The following is a 19,961-nucleotide window of genomic DNA, read 5'->3' as shown; positions in this document are numbered from 1 at the left end:
TGCTCTGAATGAGTCGTGAGCTCTTTTAGCCCTGCTGGCTCTGGAGTGGAAACCTGACTAATGAGAGAATTAACGGTCGTTCTGCTGTGCCTGAGTCATCGTCCGCTGTGGGGTTTTAGTTTAACTAAATAAGACACGATGCTGCGTGTGTTTGCGCGCGAGAGAGATGTGACTCCTCTCTCCCACTGAGGACTTTAGTGGTACTTTAGTAGTCCGTCATTAATCCAAGTGTTGAGTCATCCTCGCCTGCAGAGACTAAATTCCTGCTCCACTTGACACCGAGGTCTACAGCACTCACAGCAACCAGAAGTCACGTGATGTTGCTGGAAGAGCAACATGTTTACCCTTGTTTGGGAAACACAAGATGTTTGTTGGATTCTGCGAAACGTGTAAACGAATAAAGTGGTATGTGGCCAGTGCTCGGTGTTTTCATCAAAAGGACTAGCAACCTTTTTAAAACAAAATGTAATTTGTGTATTAGTTTCCAAATAGTAGAATACTTTCCTGCTTTAAAAGGAATCCCATTCAGTTCATACAGACGATTCAGTTTAGGATCGAAGCTTTGGAGAGTCTTGATTTTGGGGTTAAAGAAAAATAATATTTTTTGTTTATAACTTGGGTAATGTCATCCTTAAACAGAAATGTATTAGAACAAGTGACACATTTTAAGTTGTGTTGCATTTCTATTGGTTTAGCCTAATACAAGAGAATGATTTGTTTACTGTTTTGTTTTTGCTGGTTCATTTTTAATATTTCAGTGAAATAAGAGGTCTAATATTGTCTTATTATTTTTTGTCAAAAAACAAAAAAACCGCCTTGCATGAAATTAAGAGTGCTAAAGTCAAAAATAATTCATTCGGTGGCTGGATTCATATAATGAATGGCAGTGGGCAGAACCAACACTTGATTGCGAGACTTCACTCTGCTGTTCAACATGTTTTTGTGAAGCCTGAAGTGCTGCACATCCCTTATACCTGTTCTTCACCATGCTGCCCTTCACTTTTAAGAGCACCTGTTCCTGCTCTCTCTCTCTCTCTCTCTGGTTCTTGCTCTCGACTCGTACCCCCAGATGCCAAACGGTGATGTCACATGCTGGGTGTTCCCATAAATTCCGCTTTCAGCCCACGATACACACACACACACACACACACAGGCGCACACCTGGGAAAAGTTGTATGAATAAATACATTTGACAAACACCCGCAGAGCGTGTCTGTGCTCGCACATGTGTTTTTATGCTTTTTAATAAAATAGCCAAACACAGACGGAACCACACACACACACACACAGTTCGATTTATGGCTTTCAGCATTTGGTTGTGAAATATGTGTGACTAGGCAATCCTCCTGAGTCACTCTAGTTATAGGGCAGGCCTGGTTAAGACGGGGAGAGTTAAAAGGAGAACGGTCAACATTGTAGAGAAGAGTTTTTGATGAAAGAGAGAGGAAGGAAGTGGGCGGAGGAGAGGTAGAGGGGTTGCATCAATCACCATTTTCATTTATTCCCATGCCATTTTCAGTATCCTATCCTGGATCATGGCAGATATATTTTATTTGACATTTTAGAAATTTCTCTGTGCATGTTAAAGAGTAAAGAGGAGTTTTAAAGTCTCTGAACACCCACACAGGTGTTTTCAGTTTATGGTCCCGTTACTGGCGCACTGCTGGTGATGGTAGATTAGTGCTGGATACCGATACCAACAATAAGAGGTTCATTAGTAGAACCAATATGTATGTACAGATGGTTGACAAATTTAAAGAAAAAACATAAATGCAAGTAAAGCTTAATAAATGAAAATGCTTCTGATTAGAATCAGAAATAGTCTCTAGTCAACTGGCCGTCACTCCACACCCGCGGATTAATCCCCTGGTATCAGTTCATCTTTAAATCTATCATTGGTGAAACCCCCACATACCTCCGCCCTCTACTCATCATCTCCAACAGGAACCGCAATTTACGCTCCAGCAATTTAATCAACACGGTCATTCCAAACGTCCGCACCGCCTTCGGCCGCTGCTCGTTCCAGTCGCTCGGAGCAGCAGACTGGAACGAGTTGCAAAAAAAAGCTAAAACTCCACACCCTCATTCCGTCACCCTCCTCCAATACCTCATTACAAACGATAGACTGGGATCACTGCAACTGTTTGTTTATTGATTGTACATATTATGATGTCGTAATCTTTGTACCAGATTCGTTTGCTTGCCTTTTTGGCCAGGTCGTCATTGTTAATGAGAACTGGTTCTCAGTTGACTTATTTGGTTAAATAAAGGTCAAATTAAAAAGAAACATAAAATAAATATTTTATTGATCCCCAGGAGGGTATTGGTAAGTTGAGCCAAATGATCTGAATCACACGCCATGGAGTTTTCGGTCACCAGTAACCCAGATTTGAGAGAACATCATCGTCAAAACACTAAATAAAAGAATATATAGTACTTATTTTTGCATGTAAAATAAGATAGAATCTCAGATTTAGTTTCAACTGATTTCAGTTTGAAAACGTGGATCGGCACGCTCAAGATCTTCACATATAAACAGTGAACCGTCGTCTGCTTTTAATTTAGTCAGAGTTACGCTATTGTTGTGTGGTAACGAGGCACAGACTTTTCAAATCAATCTGCTTTTACAACTTTAATAATCTAAATCAGTGCAGCATGCTTTGAAATCTGGTGAGCAGTAATGGAAGGCCTATATGTGATTTGCAGCAAATGGACTAAAACATGTAAAAGCACTGGTACGCTCCTTTCAGGAACAATGCGCCCCGCAGCTTTTACTATGTAGTGATTGAAGGGGCCGAGGAAGAGGAGGATAGGTCGTCGGAGAGGATGAAGGGCTTTATTGAAACCCGGAGGATGACATGGTTTTCTTTGGCCCTCGCTTCGTAAATGTCACATGGTCAAACTGTGTGTCCGTGTGTAAATAAATAAATGTGTGAATGAGTGAATGCATGATTGGGGGTGACGCTGTGTCTGTGTGCATGTGCGCCCCCCCCCCCCCCCCCCCCCCAGTCAACATAAACCTGTCTCACTGGCGGCAGCTCTGTGGGGGCGACATCTACGGTAGCTGACGGAGGACAATAGACAGATGTCACTATTCTCTGACTTTTATGTGAGCCCACGGCCGTGTCTGGCTTTCATCAAAAGTTCCTGTCCTATGTGCAAAGCGGAGGTAAATTAAAAGGGCTTTCAGTAAACGAGTAGCAAACGTAAAACATAAACACAGCAGGTGATGGAAAGAATCAAAGCGAGTTCTCCTCGAAGTAGCAGCCATGGTTATAATGCTTGTCATGAAAGTGGTGCACGCATGCAGTGCGGTGGGACTCCACAAAAGCATATTCTGATGAAAACTCTGGTGTATTTTTTTTTCAGCCTTCGTTAAAATGTCAGAAAAAAATGGGCTATATTCACAAACAGCAAAAAATGATGACACACCTGTTAACTAAATGCATCTCATATTAAAACCGCATTCATTAAAAATGAATAAATATACTATTGCATTGACCAAATGTATTAAATAACTATGAAATTGGTTCACTTTCATCCTCAATTATTGTCATAATTAAAATATATATATAAACTGAGTGTCCCAGACTTGGCTTACACTGGCGTTTATGACCATGTCCACATCGAAATGTAACAGTTGTGGTTTTAATTGTTTTTACTGACTCGGCTCCTCCACCAACTGCCATGAAATTGGGCATATGAAGCCCACGTCCAGTTGTGAAATTCTGTTGCTTTTTTGCTTTAGGGGCCATGCTTCTCTCTTACAACGACTTCTTTTGTTGTGCAAATTAAGAACATTTCTACGCACGTAATTGTGAATGAGGCCCAATATCTTTTTAGTGCTGATGAATTAATAAAAAGTCAGATTTGATGTGATTGTCCTCTCTTGACTCTTGTCTTCTACCTGCAGACATCCCAGGATGCACATCAAAACGGGCCTCGTGGACGCTCACCTCTACTGTCTGAAAAAAGCAGTGGTGGACTTTCTCGCCGACAACAAGTGAGTTCTTCAATGAACATAATTAGATATTTTTGCTATCCAACCATAGTTTCAAACTAATTTAAAAATGACCAGTGTATATCTGCGGCGCGGGCAGTATTGGTGTTACATGCGCGCATACACTTGGTAGGAACCCATACAGTCAAACAGACATTCGCAGTAGAACGTGTTAAACGTGGTTACATGGTGTGTAAGGCTTTGAAAGGACCCGTTAGCACGGTATTCTAGCGAGGTGTTAATTTGTTTTACTATGTGCCACTGAGGCAGGCTGTTAGGCCTTTAGCCTCTGAGGCAAGGCAGTGTCACAGGGAGCCTCTGTGGCTCCACTGGCAGTACGAACATGGTCAGATTGGTAAGAGAAATCAAAAGACCGATATGATATGAGCTCGTATTCAAATGTTTTGTAGATATATTTAGGTGTTAGTAATGACATATTAGTATTAAGTAGGGGTGCAACAATACAGTCAGCTCATGATTCAGTTAAAAAAAAAGGCCTCATGGTTTGATACACCCACAAAAAAGTACAATAAGTATTTTAATAGAACATTTATTAGTTATTACTCATCAGGTGCATCATGTCCAATAACTGTTTCATTTTCTAAAGTTTTTCTAAAAGATTTAGCTGCAAAATGCCAAGTATCGCAGCTAAAAATCAAAGCTCTTGAATTAAAAAAATAAATCATCTGGTTTTACAAGCTGAACTTCTTTAATATTCACTGAATAATATAAGATATGTTGACAAGAATGTCCTCAAACAGCTTTGTATCGCAGAATATTGTGCCACAACCCGTTAGAGGATGGATTGTTAACAACAAATCTGACCAGGTCTGCCCTGGTCTGCCCTCCAGACGAGGTTTTGTCAGAGGAAGTCTTACCTCATCTCCTCCCGTACATTAATAACAGAACATTTTTGGCAAGCTGGGCACACTGGAGGAGGAGATCTACTGTAGCACATTTAAAGACAAATATATCAAGCGTGTTTGATAACGACGGCACTTGATCCAGATGCATCCCAGACAGGGTTGCGCGCTAAGATACAGCGCGGCGCCAAGCTTCTCCATACAGGGTGGTGATGACGATGTGTGTGTGCAGAACGTTTTTAAGTGTGAACAATTTCAAATGGAGTGTCCAGTTTTAGATAATACATAAATACATCCAAAGCCAACGAACACAAATCACCCGACACCCATCTCTTCACCCCCGATGTATATTTCTGGTTAAGGCAAGCGGTGCCATAGATATAAATCTTACGTCATTACATCACTAATGGACCCTCTGCCGCCGCCGTATATCATCTCTCTTGTTAGATGACTCATTTCTTTCTTCAGCTCTTTTCTTGGACTTTCTTTTAAACAGCTCCTCTCTCTCTCTCTCCTCCTTTCTCCTCCATGCTGTCTCTTGCTCAAGGAGAGAAATGGACAGAGTAACTGTTGTTTTTCTCCTGTCATTCAGATGGAAATTCTAATCTCCCTTTTTAAAAGAAAGTAAGAGCGGGCAAGTGAAAGGGGGGGCGGGGGGGTTGGTAGCACAGCACAGTGCATGGAGGAGGAAAAGGAAATTAAGACGGTAAGACCACGTTACCTCGTGGTTACACAGAGGGAGACTTGAAGTCATCATTTTACACCGAGGTGCTTATTGTCGTGACCTGCTTTTAATTAGATGAACTATATTTTTTAATTAGCGTCTATTGAATTTACTAACAATCAATACTCAATTCAACAATCGAGTAACAATCAATACTCAATTACAGTAATGATATAGGCATCATTTGACTTCCTGTTTGCAATTCTCAAAAGTTCTTTCGGGTTACTCTATCTCTCTGCAAAGATAATCGAGATATCAGATGTTGATTCATCTGACAGAATCAGATGTTGGGCACAAGTGGCAGCAAAGCAAGAGGATGTGAATGTCTTAGATGCATAGCACCAGAAGGATACACTTCTTTATGTATTATTTCAATCACTGTTACTAGAAGTGAAGCTTTCCTAACAAATTGACGATGAGGAAGCCATTGTCTAACGATAGAACATTAAACTGAGATCATGGACTTATGTTGTGGCGTGTGTGTGATGCTGATGACTTTTTAGGATGCTCAACATGATGTTGAAATCTTATTTAATCTTTCCTCTTCTTGTACCGTAGGTCCATCTCTTCGATCCGTGGCGAGCTGGTGCCGTATTTGGTGCGGAAGCAGTTTTCAAAAACAACCAACAGTCCCAAAATCAAAGAGGACGCGGAGGATCAGAACCAGAAAACGGTCGACGGCTCCACCTGCCACGGTCAGTGTTCACGCGGACACATCGCTAAAATCAGAGGGGAAACACCATTTAACAGCCACGGCGGTGTTAGAATAGCTCTGGGTCTTATTCATATGAGCCATGGAGGATATCGATGTTTGGCTTTTGTTTTAAATGAACACTGACATAGAACTCATAGAAAGTAGACAAAAAAGGACAACTCTGCCTAATCCAGAGGCACACAAATTCCCCCTAAACAGTGCGTGTGTGTGTGTCGCTCTACTTGCCTCTTTTTTTATTGTCCAGAGCTCCTCATCTCCTCACGAGACGAGCCTCTCCTCCAGCTGGCCCAGGAGCGCTCCTGTTGGAACGACCACCGCGGTGACATGAGCGAGGCTTACCACGGAGGAAAGCTCCGCTGCTACGTTCACATCATTGACCAGGGCCTTTGCTACCGCGTCAACACTTTAGCTGCTTACATAGAAGCAAACCGGCTGGTGAGTCGGACAGAATCCTGCACCTTTTTTTGTTAAACACGCATTTTTTAAAGTGTGCATGTTGTGTCCAAACTGCATGTGCATTTGAGTAAGACTGGAGGGAATTCAGTTGTATGTGCCTAGATATGTTCATGTATACATGACTTTAATTTGATTACATAAAGTATTAGGACGGCAAAGATGAGAAAAATACCCAGCATTCTCTGGTTCCAGCCTTTTATAAGCTACAATTAGCTGTTATTTTTTAGTATTTGTAAGTTTTTGTTGGGATTAATTAAGAAAATAACTGCGGTGATCAATATTGTCTCTTCCGCATCTCTTATCCCTCTCATTCTTGTCGATGTCGTCGTTTCCATTTTCATTGCTCATAATTCTGCTTCTATTTTGCCACTTCTAATGCAGAATTGCATGCTTGTTTGAGTCCTGTGTACTTGGCCCTATGACCCAATTCCTCCAGATGGATCATTAAAGTTAGCTTATCATCTTTATTTAAATCTCATGTCTCCCTCTCCTCTGCCTCCTCCCAACTAGGCCCCAAAGCTGTTTGAGGAGCCAGCAGTCCACCCAACCGCTGTCATTTCTGAGAGATGTCAGGTAAGTGTAATGCAGAAGAAGAACCATTAGACAGTTCAAAACTCAGTTTTTTTATTTCTATTTTCTTACATTTCCCTCTTAATTAGCAGTTTTACCAATTGTCCTGTATCACAGCTCACTCGCTATCATCTAATTTGATCTAGTCTAATCTGCACTTCCACTGGAGAGGCCTGTGAATGCGTCTATGTGTGAGTAATGTTACCGTTTGTGCTCGGCCAACAGATGGGATCAGACAGCATCATCGGAGCACTGTGCCAGGTAGCAGATAAGACTTCCATAAAGAGGTCCACCATCGGAAACTCCACCACGGTCAAAGAGAAGGTCAAAGTCACCAACTCTATCATCATGCACGGGGTTACCATCGAGGAGGGGTGAGAACACACACATGCACACACTCGTTGATAACTCGTACTTTGAAGTGATTTTGCAAACACATTAACTTAGCCTGGAAAAGAATTTCACCTTCGAGGCATGTTTCTGAATTACAGTTTTAATTGTCACGTCAGTGCTCAGTCAGTACATGACTTCAGTGTGAGACAAAGACGGCAACGCAGTGGAATTTAATAAACAAAGATTTCAAAATAGGACGAGTGATCTTATGATGCCAGGATAAAACGTGTCCTTGCACAATCCCCCAAAAATGACTCAACTGCTTCCTTTTATCTGTTAACACTGTTTGTCTCTCACATATCTTCATTCACTGCGTACCTTTCCATTGCATTTCCTAGGTGCTCCTGTGTGCAGACGTGTGTGTGTGTGTGTGTGTGTGTGTGTGTGTGTGTGTGTGTGTGTGTGTGTGTGTGTGTGTGGTGGGCAGATGCTTGTGGATGTGTGTGTGTGTCCGTTGATGGGACGTGTAACAGGTTCTGTGTTCTGTGCTGCCCGGGGGTCAAACGGGGAGCGTCGAGTTAACAATGCATCTATTGGTGTGCAACCAGCCAGAGACCAGTTCCAAACAAACACGGAGCTGTTGAACTGAAACACACAGCGTTCATATATTTTGTTTAGCCACTAATTTACTTGGCCATACCAAAGTTCCCACTGGTTATGGAATTTGTGGAACGCTGTGGGGGTTTGAAAGGTGTATTCCAGACAAAAAGTCTGAGCTGTTTGATGGTTGTCTTAGGAAGTAAGACGAATTGAAATTATTATTCATTGATGAGTTTCATTAATACCAGCTAATCAAATGCCAGAAAATGTGTCTTTGTATTTTGATAATCTGTTATGTCATTTATTAGGTCAGTCCCTTCACATACAGGTTAGTTTTCCCAGTTTTTCCTATTTTCTTTTTAGCTTTACGGTTGATATTATGGTATTTACAATGAAATATTTTCATGACTGCACCATTCCATTCATAGGAAATCAGTTATATTCAGTTCTTAACGTTGGAATGAAAGTTCATTGCATTTGAATTAAGTTTGGTTGTACATCAAGAGTTTGTAAAGACCGTCTCACCACCGGGTCAATGAGGTTTAAGGGGACATCAAGCATTTGCTGAATACATCTTCACAAATCTAATTTGTTTCCAAGTAATATTGTTATTATTTGAATAATTCTTTCATTGGCTGTTTATGATGGTCACTAGACATCATTTCCTACAGAAATTGGATGTGCTGAAAATTCTACAAATGTGCTGCTTTTCTTCGTAGAAACCAACAGGAGAAACCAAACTATTTACGTCATTCTTTACAACTGTTACATCACTTGAATGAACCCGGAAGGATTTTTTTATATTCCAAGTCGCAGGACATAGCAGATATTGTGTTTGCCACATTATGATGTCACTTAGGGAGAAGAAAGAAAGAAGAAAAAAAGCCCCAGTCTGAATAGTGATGAATCACGATCAGTCACTTTATTACGCATCACGGTTTTCAAAGGTAGCGAGTAGTTAAAAGTGGTCAAAATTGACTGCTTTGTTGCAACCAAAGAGGACTTTGTACAGAGAGCGCCAGCAGCCACTGTAGAATTAGCATGTAGATTGATGTGCTCAGTCTCTCAGCCAGAAACTAGCGGAAAGAGACTCATCTTGGCCTCAAGTCTGGATTTTAATGCACTCATTCAGAAGCTCCTTTTTTCATATCTCAGTTTCTTACTCTTCCCTCTCTTTTCTCTCCATCAACGCCTCAACGCCATCTATCTCCTCTCTCTCTCTCTCTCTCTCTCTCTCTCTCTCTCTCTCTCTTTCTGTCTCTCTCCATCTCTTCTTAAGCCTTTTCAGGGACCCCAGCCAGCCAGCGTGGGGACCCTCATCATGCCCATGTAGGTGCACGCACAAAGGCATGAAAGAACGAGAGAGAAGGGAAGAAAGAAGCGAGGGGAAAGCAAGCTAGCACGCAAGAAAGAAACTGCGATTCTTTCTTTTCTTTCTTTCTTTCTTTTTTTTTTTTTTTTAAAGGACATAAGAAGGAAGGAGAAAGAAGGAAAGAAAGAGCCAGTGTGAGGGGATTAGCAGACCCCGGCCATGTCGCAGAAACCCCTCGCATTTCTGCTCTCTTTGTTTGGAGCTGACCAGAACTTGTTGACAAAGCGCTGCATGTTTGGGAAGGGGGATAGTAAGGGTCAACTTTACAGGGGGGGGGGGGGGTGTTGGCACGGGAGGTGGTGGGGGTTGACGTGTGTGTGTGAGTGAGAAGGAGGATGGGGGGGGGGGGGGGGGCAAGGAGGAGCCCCGGTGTTAGTAATTAGTGGTGTTTCAGCTCTGAAGCTTCTTTGGTGGTCTCTCTCACTCCCTCTCTCTCTAATGTTACAAAACTCTGAATCTTGTAATCTCCCATCACCAACTACCACCACCACCTCCTAGGTAGAGTCACTTACACACGCACACACACACACACACACACACACACACACACACACATCCACACACTCCTTTCTCCCTCTCCTTCCAGGCCTAACCACCTGAACAGAATAGGCCAACACAAACCTGCGTCTGTGTGTGAGTTGCAGAGGGCCAAGTGTGTGTGCGTCACTGCCCGGGCAAGACCAACACGTGTTCTCCGCCGGGCTCCCCGAGCCACTGAGGCACACATTCTCTAACCCACGCACTTTTCACGTACACGCCCTCCACGGTTAGCTGACACAGGACACACAAGACTGTCTGTGTCTCCCCTCCAAGAATTTTATGGTGATGGTTTGGCTGAATGTGAGCACGGTGGGTTGGCACTGCCAGCTCAGGTGGGACCGTAGCACAGAGCCAACAATGTCTTAACACACACACACACACAGACATACACAGACATACACAAAGACACACGTGCACACAGCATGGGCTGCTTTTGTTCTTTAATATACATATGCTAATATCCTGTGAATGATTTCAGTTGATTGGATGCGTTTGAGTCTTCGTGGCAGGTGTGAGGATCCCTGATCGCTCCACTAATGTGGGGAGCGGAGGAACAGTCAACAGTCAACAGTGGAACACTGTGGCCGTACTGGGCAGCTCCCAGTATGAATGTTCTTAACTGCGTGTGTGTGTGTGTGTGCGCGCGCGCCCGCGCCCGCGCCCGCGCCCCCTGTGTGTCGTGTGTGTACGTAAGGGTGGGCGGTAGAAAACAGAATGTGAACCACAAACATGTTTGGATCTCCTGCAGGCCCAGAGAACAAACAGCAGGGTCGGAAAATCCTGTTTCAACACCATCAAACCCGTCCGAGAACAAATATGAATCTCTAACTACTCAAGAGTACCAGAAATCAAGCATGAAACTTTTAAGAAGGATGGGATTATTGCGGGTCTGTTGTATTAGATGGCATTATTTTCTAGCTAGGTGTATCTAATGAAACAAAGCAATGTGACATCACATCACTGTTTGTGGCCAAAATGTAGAAGAGTTATGAGCAGTTCCACCAATGAGTGATGTTTCATTTCTATATCGCACCACACATGAAGGCCTCAACCAATCACGTTCTGTCATACGTGACATATTCAAAACATGCACTATAGTGTTCAACAACACTGAGGCTTCGATGTCCGAACCAAGACTGCAAACTTTATTGCTCCTGTCATCCTTGACAAAGGCCGAGCATACCAGATCCACTCAGTCCGTTCTTATCAGACCTACACACTGCGTTACCGTTTACCGGAGGGAACTTCAATTAAATAGCTTACATTAGCTGAGGCTATACAACAACGTACCTCAGATCCCGGTAGCTGGTCCTCTGTGTGCAACAATATATTGAACCTTTTACTGAAAAAGTTTATTCCTCATGTCCCCGGTGTGTAAAGACCTTTAGATTGAAGTCCTGAAGAATTGAAAGAATTGACTATTCTACAGGGGAGAAAAACATAATCAGCATGTCACAGAAACATGTTTTTTCTTTCCAATCTTTTTTTTTATTATCTTGTGACGCAATGAGGAGTTCCGACAGCCTGGTTGGGAACCACGGCTGTAGAAATATCCGAACAATGTGACTAATGTAATGTGTGTGTGTGTGTGTGTGTGTGTGTGTGTGTGTGTGTGTGTGTGGTTTCCAGGTGTAACATCCAGGGCTGCGTGATCTGCAGTAACGCCGTCATCGGCCGAGGAGCAGACCTCAAGTACTGTCTGGTGGGAAGCGGACAACAGATCGAACCAGAAGGTGAGGTCCACTGTCGTAAACACGTAAAGAATAATGGCTTTCTTTTCTCACAGCGATGGTCAACACCCTCCCTCGTCTCATTACCCCGGGAAGCTGAAAGTACATTTTAGGTGTTTGGATGGAGCAGAACAAACAGTAGTTGACCATTTTTGCGTCTCCATATTAAATCAACTTGACAATGAAAGAAAGGACAGAGTAAGCAAAGTAACAGAAACGCCTCACATCATAACACCATTCAGTACAAGAACTTCAAACAGCCTACAAATCAATGCTATCTTCTGAAGCCCGCGGCACTTCTCCTCTGCTGACTCCGATAAGGTGTTAATGTGTGTGTGTGGTATCTGGAAGTGCCAAGTGTTCAAGCCAACCAGGAAAGTTTCTTCATTCTGAATTCTGTGTGATAGAGCGATTTGTCAGAGATTTTTTATTTTTTATTTTTTTATTTCCTTAATCCTCTTGTCCCCAAAGCTAGCTAAGTGTGTGTGTGTGTGTGTGTGTGTGTGTGTGTGTGCGCGTGTGTGTGTGCATGTGTATGTGTGTGTGTCACATTGATGGAGAGGTTAGAGAGCAGGGCCAGAACAGGACCACCCGGAATTCAACAGCAGCAGCCTCCAGCCACATCCAACACACACACACTCACTCACACACACACACACACACACACACACATATAGAGAGCAGGCTCGGCTACCAGACTAAGCAGCCTAATTGAGTGAACAACAGGGTGCTCTAAGTAACAACAGTGTGAATTTGAGCTAAACTCGCCTAAAAAAAAAACAGTGTTTGAGACTTTTTGAAGCATCAGAACAGATCTTGCTTCAGCTTTTCTGAGGGACGTGTTTCCTCACTGGCCGGCAACGAGCTGCTGACTTTATGTTGTTGAACGCTGGAAACTTAGACCCCTGGTTGCATAATTGTTTTGCGTACACTGCATGGCCAAAAGTTCAGTCACACAATTGCAAAGTTCCAGCCTCTATGTCTCTGATGGACGGACAGTCTCTCTTTGTCTCACATTTTATTGTATAGTTTCTCTCTGTGATGTTATTTTATAAAATGTCTTGTTGTCTCTTCAGTAGACATTGTAAAGGCAGTCTGCTGTGTATATAGTCAAGTGAAGTCAAGTTTATTTAAATAGCCCAAAACCGCAGGTTTTCCCTCAGAGGGCTTTACAGTATGTACAGCATACAGCACTCTCTTATTCTCAAAGTGAATACAGGAAACAAAAATAGGAGCTCAGAAAGAGCAATAGACGAACGACCCTGTCTCCCATGTCTGAAGAGGGGATGAAACCACATAGGCTCTTGAATCACCGAGTTTGTTCATAATTACAGAAATTTGGCGCATTAACTTTCTGGCACATGCACGGACCCATGTGGTGGATATCAAAATCCATTTCACCTCGAGCTGAGTGAGAAGGAAACAAAAACATACCCAAACTAAACTTTTATCTTAGTCTTGGATCATGGACAACCCTTTATGCACAGTATCATGTTGAATACACGAGTACTTAACAGTTTTTGATATATATTATATATATTTTATATATATATATATATATATATATATATATAGTCCACTGTAATCCACTTAAAAAATGCCAACAGTTTTTGGTAGAATCCCTAAACATCTACCGGTTTATGGATCAGGCTTAGATCCGATTAGTTTCATCTCTATAATACGCTGCTCTAATGATAAACCTGCTCTCCTGTTTGCTTTCCTATTGTAAGAAAGCACAGGCTTGTCTCTAGCTACTAATCTGGCCTGCTGACCGCAGGCTGCGAAAGACATTACACACCCAGTCCACTGCTGAAGCTGTTAGCAGCCAGGGACCACCCTGCTAGTTAGCCTCACACACACTCACTCACACTCACACACACACAGATACAGGTCCGTCAGGTGTTGATATTTAAAAGATACACACCTTTTCCTCTGGGTGCTTTGATAAATACACACGCATACATTAACACACTGTCTCTGCTCTTCTTCCCTTTGTCTCCTGGAGATGACGCTACGTTCTTCTCTAATGGTGCATCCTGATTACATTCAACTATTTACCTGACAATCAACTAACAGTCGGTTAGAATATGTGCTGACGACATGTGGCTTATTTCTCTCCTTTATTTGTTGAATCAGGTCAGAGTGTGAGCTCTCTATTATCAAAGCCCAGGAGGAGTTGTAAATATATATATAGTTCTAATACATTTAAACGCTATACAGGATAAGTTACTGATGAATTAACAGACCCAGATAGAGTCTCCCTTCCTCCCTTCATCCCTTCCTCTATAGTCGCTTCCTCTGCTGCTGTCCAACGCTCCATTTGTCCTCCCCTCACTCCTCCACTGCAGAGCATAAACTCCTTCTGAGCGGCAGATTCCTTCACACTAAAAGCCGTCTGTGTGGACGGAACGTTAGTCTCTGCCACCGTTTGCTTTGGATCCGGACCGGTGCTCGGGACCGGTGCTCGGAGCCGGAGGGGGGAGCAGCGTCTGCTCTCCTCGTGCTGAACTAGCTTTGGGTTGAGAGAGAGAGAGAGAGATAGCGACAGAAAATGCTTTTTGTGAGGTTCAGGGGTAGCGGTCAGGGTGACAACACTCTGACGGTTCTGGGACTGATTTCTAATACATCATAGAGTACAGTGGGTTTGCACGTTGTAGCCTGTTGACTCGGGCTGTAAAGAAATGACTAATCGATGAAAGAAATCACAGTTGACTAAGACCAAAACATCCGAGTAGTTGACTAATCGACTAAGAGGGGACAGCGGTTATCTACAAATTGCATACATATGCCAGGCAGACATTGGTTTCCATTCATTTCAGTTTGGTAAAATGAATATGCAGACATGACTTAATGGGTATCACATTGGGGTAAACACTCCAGTGCCTATAAATCTTTGGTAAAAGTTTTCTGCGTCGTGTAATAAACAGGGTTCCCACGGAGCCTTAAAGATTCTTGAAAGTCATTCAATCTATTCATCTAAAAATAAGGCCTTAATGGGTATTCAAATGTCTAAAATCAATCTTCCAAAGTTATTAAAAGTACCAAGACATGGGAATAATTCGTGGCATCTATTAACGTCTTTAATAGTACTTGCATTGAGTTGTAGGAACCGTGAATAGTTGAATCTCCTGTTGGCTAAAGTAAAGACAGAATCATTCTGCCCACCACATGCTCGTTCACTTTACCAGCTGTCTCTTAACCACTGCACCTTTTGTCTTTATTTAATGTTGTTTTTGGTGGTTTTCAAACATCAGTACCTGCATTATAAATGCCTCTCTCTTTACATGTTGTACTGCCTTCATCATTTCAAGTGTTGATTGTTAAAATAAATGTTATTTCTTTTTAGCTGAGAGGACTAACGAGGTCATCGTTGGAACGGACCAGCTGATGGAGATCTAGCTCCCACAGGGATAGAGTGGCATCCCCTCATTAACCAATCAGAGAGCAGCAAAACATAGCGGTCAACTAATTCATCAGCTGACTGACCAACCGGAAGCCTGGATGCTGCTTGAACAGTTCTACACTCTCTTCTTCATAGGCCTTTTCTACATTGTGTCCAAATAAAACAAGTGCTTAAACCCATGAGTCAGCATGTTGGTGTTTTTATTTGTTCATTTCAATTCAATTTAAATTTATTTGTATAGCCCGAAATCACAAATGATTTTGTTCATCTTTTTGGACTTTTAGTGTTAGGTCTCCATCTCTTTGAGAACATGTTCAACAGAGACATCTTGACTAGTTGTCAGTAGATCTATGTAATTCTTTTTGCCACATAGTTATTATCAGACTCTTGCCGTCTCCTGTAATGGCAGGACTCAATTTACCCCGTTGGAGAGGGTGGAGCCTCGTACGACGTTTGAATGTGCATGGGTGTCAGCGTGCACACTGTGCAGCTGTGAAGACCAGAGATGGAGGGGAAGAAAGCCGTGGGAGGGGTGACCACAATGGCGTGGGGGGGGTTAAGTTTATTTGTACACAAAAATGGTGTATGTGCAGGCCCCGGACCACCCAGCTTGATCCTGTATCAGTTAACACCGACACCCCGCCCTCACACACAAACACAGCGGAGGAGGAAACTGACTCACGCCTGACACTTTTCTTTCTTTTTTTTCTTCTGCTCTTCTCTCCCTCTCTGCTCACTTCGCTGTCACCAGATTTATTACATTCCTTCTGCCGGGTATTTCTTAAATTACAGGTTTGAAGTTCCTTAGTCACGAAGGAAGACGGTGAGGACAGGGATGTCTGCGCGTGGGCTTTTGTGTGTACGTGTGTTTGAGTCCTCTGTTTCCTATTGTCTGCAGGAGTCATTTAGGCTGTCTCTTGTGGCCTGATTACATGATGATGTGTGTGTGTGTGTGTGAGAGAGATGATGTCTTTTCTTCCATCTGTACTGGCCATTAGATGTGCTTGTTATCCTGTCAGTTAGAGGGACATGTTTTTATCATTATTCTTTAAGAAATGACAATAACTAGTGTGGCTTTCATCTGTTGCATCAACTATTTATATCCACGTACAGTATACTGCACTAAAATTGTAATATTGTTGGGTATCTAATAAAGAATAGTCGTAAACTCAGTTATGTTTTCATCCCCAAAACTGTCGAAAGTAGTTTGTTGATGACTCCTGAACTGCACAGAGCTTTGCTCAGTATGAGATGTTGTTGAAACAGAAACCTGTAACTATTGATTTTACACATGGAGATCAGTTTACTCATGTGTGGTAGAAACACTTGTATGTCTTCTGTGGCTCTGGAGAAGCTTCCATAAGTCAGAGAATACAACCCTGCTGATGTCATCAGGGTTATTTTGGGCTTGAGATCCAAGACTTATTTCTTTTGTATTGGAAATATCTGTGTTTAAGTTGCATTAGTGGAAATGTAGGATGTAACATTTTTTTCAACCCGGTCTAAGATGTCATACATTAACCAATCGATTTTTGAACGCGTTGTTAATGTAATTTCCCACAATGCAATGCACAGAGGAAAGGCCGCTCACAGCTGGAAACATTTAGATTGTGAGCAGTGGTGGGACAGCTCCACCTACAATCCAAAGATCTCGGAAAACAAAAAGTCTTAAGAGAGATATTTCGTTTTTCTTTGTTAAGTTTGATTGGCGGCGACTTGCACGTCTTATCATTTCTCTTAAAATATGAAAGTATGTTTTATTTTTTTGTATGCTAGCAGCTCGAACAGTGGCGATAGTATGTACGATGAATTTGGGATTGGGCCAGTCTGCACATGGAGGAGTGAAAACCAAGGAGTCACAGTTGACTGGTGTCCTTACAAGAATAGATTCCATAAATGTGAGTCTCGGGCTGAAAACTGCTAAATAAAGAGTATTCTTTATGTGGCCCCACCGCTGAATTGTCTTCCCACTGTGTTTACTCTAGAAGGGGCTTCAGCTCACAGACAGAAATACTTCATTGTTCAGTATTTTTCCATTCCTCTTGTCTCACCTGTGTTCATCTTCCCGTTACATTATTCCCATTTCATTCACACTGTGAGTCCTCATTGTTCACCCTTGCATTATCAGTTATTCCCCTCTATATGTTGCAAATTTGAATCACAACAAGGAAGTGATTTTTGTGGTTCTTCAACCTGGCATAGTCATTTTCCCCCCGATGACAAGCAGGACCGTAGAGGAGGTGAAAGACTGCATGCTTCACCTGAGTTTTGAGCTTAAAATCGTGAAAACCACAGTTAAGGTTCACATTGTCCGACTTCTTTGTCTTGGCTTTGTTAACCTTTTTAGCGGTCTCACACCCTGACCTCTCTCTTCAACCACATGATGAGATCTGGCAGCCCGGGTGTGTTTGCGTAGAGGTTTGTATATTGACTCAAAGACCCCAGAGTCCCCTCAATACAACGCCACCTTGGTTGATCCCCCCCCCCTTTCAGCACATACATGTGTTCGCTGGTGTATGTGCACACATGTGCGCAGGTTTACCTGTGTGTGTGACCATTGTTAATCCTCTGGCACACAAACTAATCAATGCCCTCTCTCACACCCCCTTTGAGTGAATGCATGCAATGCGTGTGCACACATGCGTACTGAAACGTGCATGTTTGCTGTGCAGATCTGGAGATCAGATGTTGAGCCGCAGATCATATATCAGGCATGTCTGTCGGTCTGACAGCCTTTTGGTTTTGTAGCCATGGGGAAGAAGATTTTCATCTAATTATGCATCCCAAACTAATTTCTTTAAACCCAGAGAGAAGATGAAATGATCTGTAAAATAAAACATTTTCATGCACGGACTATCATCAGTCACCCGTTTTGCTGGCAGCACGTTTGCCCGCAAAGTTTGTTTTAACAAGGATGAAATCGAGCAGATTAATGAATGAAGATGCTCTTGCACATCTGCAGCGGCATTTAAAAACTGGCTCCTTTTATTTTGTGTGCATGAGCTTTAAGATCTGTTTCTGTTGCACTTACTTCATTTCTGTGATGAATGTGTTGTTTTCTTGCGTCGGTGTGCAGAGTGAATCGTAAAGACATCACTTTTTTTAGGACATTAATGTCATAGAAGTTAACAAATGTCTGTAGATTTAAAAGCTGCATCAGAGTCTGGGAAGGAACCCAAAGCGCTTTGGGGAAAACTCTGTTAACATTTGGCGTTTTTTAGTTAAGATAAATGCGTCGTATGTCACATGTACCTCCAATACCCTGTTTTCTAAATGATATCCTGGTTGGTAAGTATTATAAAATGGTCATCACAATTGGTGTCTGGCCGTGAAGAATTTAGCTTTGAGGGCCACCGTTCCGAGGTATTGACCTCTGCCACCTGAATGCAATGTAGGTGAGTGGAATTGTGTTTTGTGGTGCACAAAGTATTGAAAAATGACATGTAAAAATACTGCAGTAATGTGTTTTTCAGGATATAAATGTCTGGCTATAGTTTTTGTTGGAACTACCTTCCACTGAGTAAGAAGCTGCGAGGAAAACTGTCCAAAGTAAAGTCTGTAGATTGTCGAGAGAAAGTGAGATAAAGTTAGGGAGGAAGTGTTTGACCTTCCTCATCTATGATTTATGAAGTGAGACGTTGACTAAGAAACAATGAGGAACAGAAAATACGCAACCAAGTAGTCTGGCCAGTGTTTCTTTTACTTTTTCCAGTCGAACACAACAAGCCCATTAACGGCTTAAGCAGCGGCCCATTAGTGGGTCAGGCATTATTACCAACGCAACCTTTGCAGCCAAGAATTGCTCCAAACGAACAGATGATTTATTCATTTTTTTTAATGGAGATCCCAAAAGTTCCAAAGATAGCAAATATGTCATGTTGGAATTTGGGGAAACTGTGAGGAATTAGATGGTTTTAACCATTTTAAGGCTAAAAGCGAGAGGGGGGGGGGAAATGTGTTTTAATGGCTAAAAAAAAAAAAAATACATGTTGATCGCCTTCACACGTGATGTATTCTGAAACATCCTCTGCGAACACATGATGTCTTAGTTTTGCTTCTGCTGGGGGGGGAAAGATGTAGAAAATAAAGAAGCCCAGTCCCAGATAGATGGATCGGTTCGATCGTGGAGACAAATGTGCGATACATAGTCATACTCAGATGCACACAGAGGTGGGGTGGAGTCTGACTGAGTAGCTGGGTGGCTTCATGGCTTGAGGGCTGATCGTGGGTGAGCAAGAGAGAGAGAGAGAGAGAGAGAGAGCGAGCAGGCCACCCAAGTGGCAGTCAGTCAGAAACCTGTGTGTGTTTGCTGCTGACCCCTACACATTAGCACAACACTTCCTCAATTTGTCTTCTGTGTTCTCCGGCCACAAATGAATTTCCTCCCTCCTTTTTTTCCTCTCCACACACTACCTTTCAAGATGCTACCACTCTCCCCCCCCCCCCCCCCAAACACATACACACACACACACACACACACACAAACCAACACCACCCCATCTCTAACTCAAACATCTGAATACATACACACACACACACACACACACACACACACACTCTTTTTACAAGCTTTAGAGATACATCAGTTGCTTATGTTGCTTAGCCAACAAAGAGTGTGTGTGGAGACAGAGATCCCATGTATGGGATAACAACCT

At 42.6% G+C, this 19,961-nt stretch overlaps 1 protein-coding gene across 1 annotated transcript in view; it reads left to right on the top strand.

Moving 5' to 3' along the window:
- eif2b3 (eukaryotic translation initiation factor 2B, subunit 3 gamma) overlaps positions 1–15,488 on the top strand; it is a 28,895-nt gene extending 13,407 nt beyond the window's left edge. The window contains exons 6-12 of the mRNA XM_079173796.1: positions 3,914–4,003; positions 6,146–6,282; positions 6,547–6,737; positions 7,269–7,331; positions 7,554–7,702; positions 11,803–11,906; positions 15,250–15,488. Of these exons, the coding sequence (XP_079029922.1) occupies positions 3,914–4,003; positions 6,146–6,282; positions 6,547–6,737; positions 7,269–7,331; positions 7,554–7,702; positions 11,803–11,906; positions 15,250–15,302 (787 nt within the window). The 3' untranslated portion in view covers positions 15,303–15,488. The remainder of the gene's footprint in view (positions 1–3,913; positions 4,004–6,145; positions 6,283–6,546; positions 6,738–7,268; positions 7,332–7,553; positions 7,703–11,802; positions 11,907–15,249) is intronic.
- The last annotated feature ends 4,473 nt before the right edge of the window (positions 15,489–19,961 follow it).

Source organism: Pholis gunnellus (genome assembly GCF_910591455.1).
Source record: "Pholis gunnellus genome assembly, chromosome: 14".
Taxonomy (NCBI): Eukaryota; Metazoa; Chordata; class Actinopteri; order Perciformes; family Pholidae; genus Pholis; species Pholis gunnellus.
Note: the sequence above shows the minus strand (reverse complement) of the source record. Positions and strands in the feature narration are given on the sequence as shown.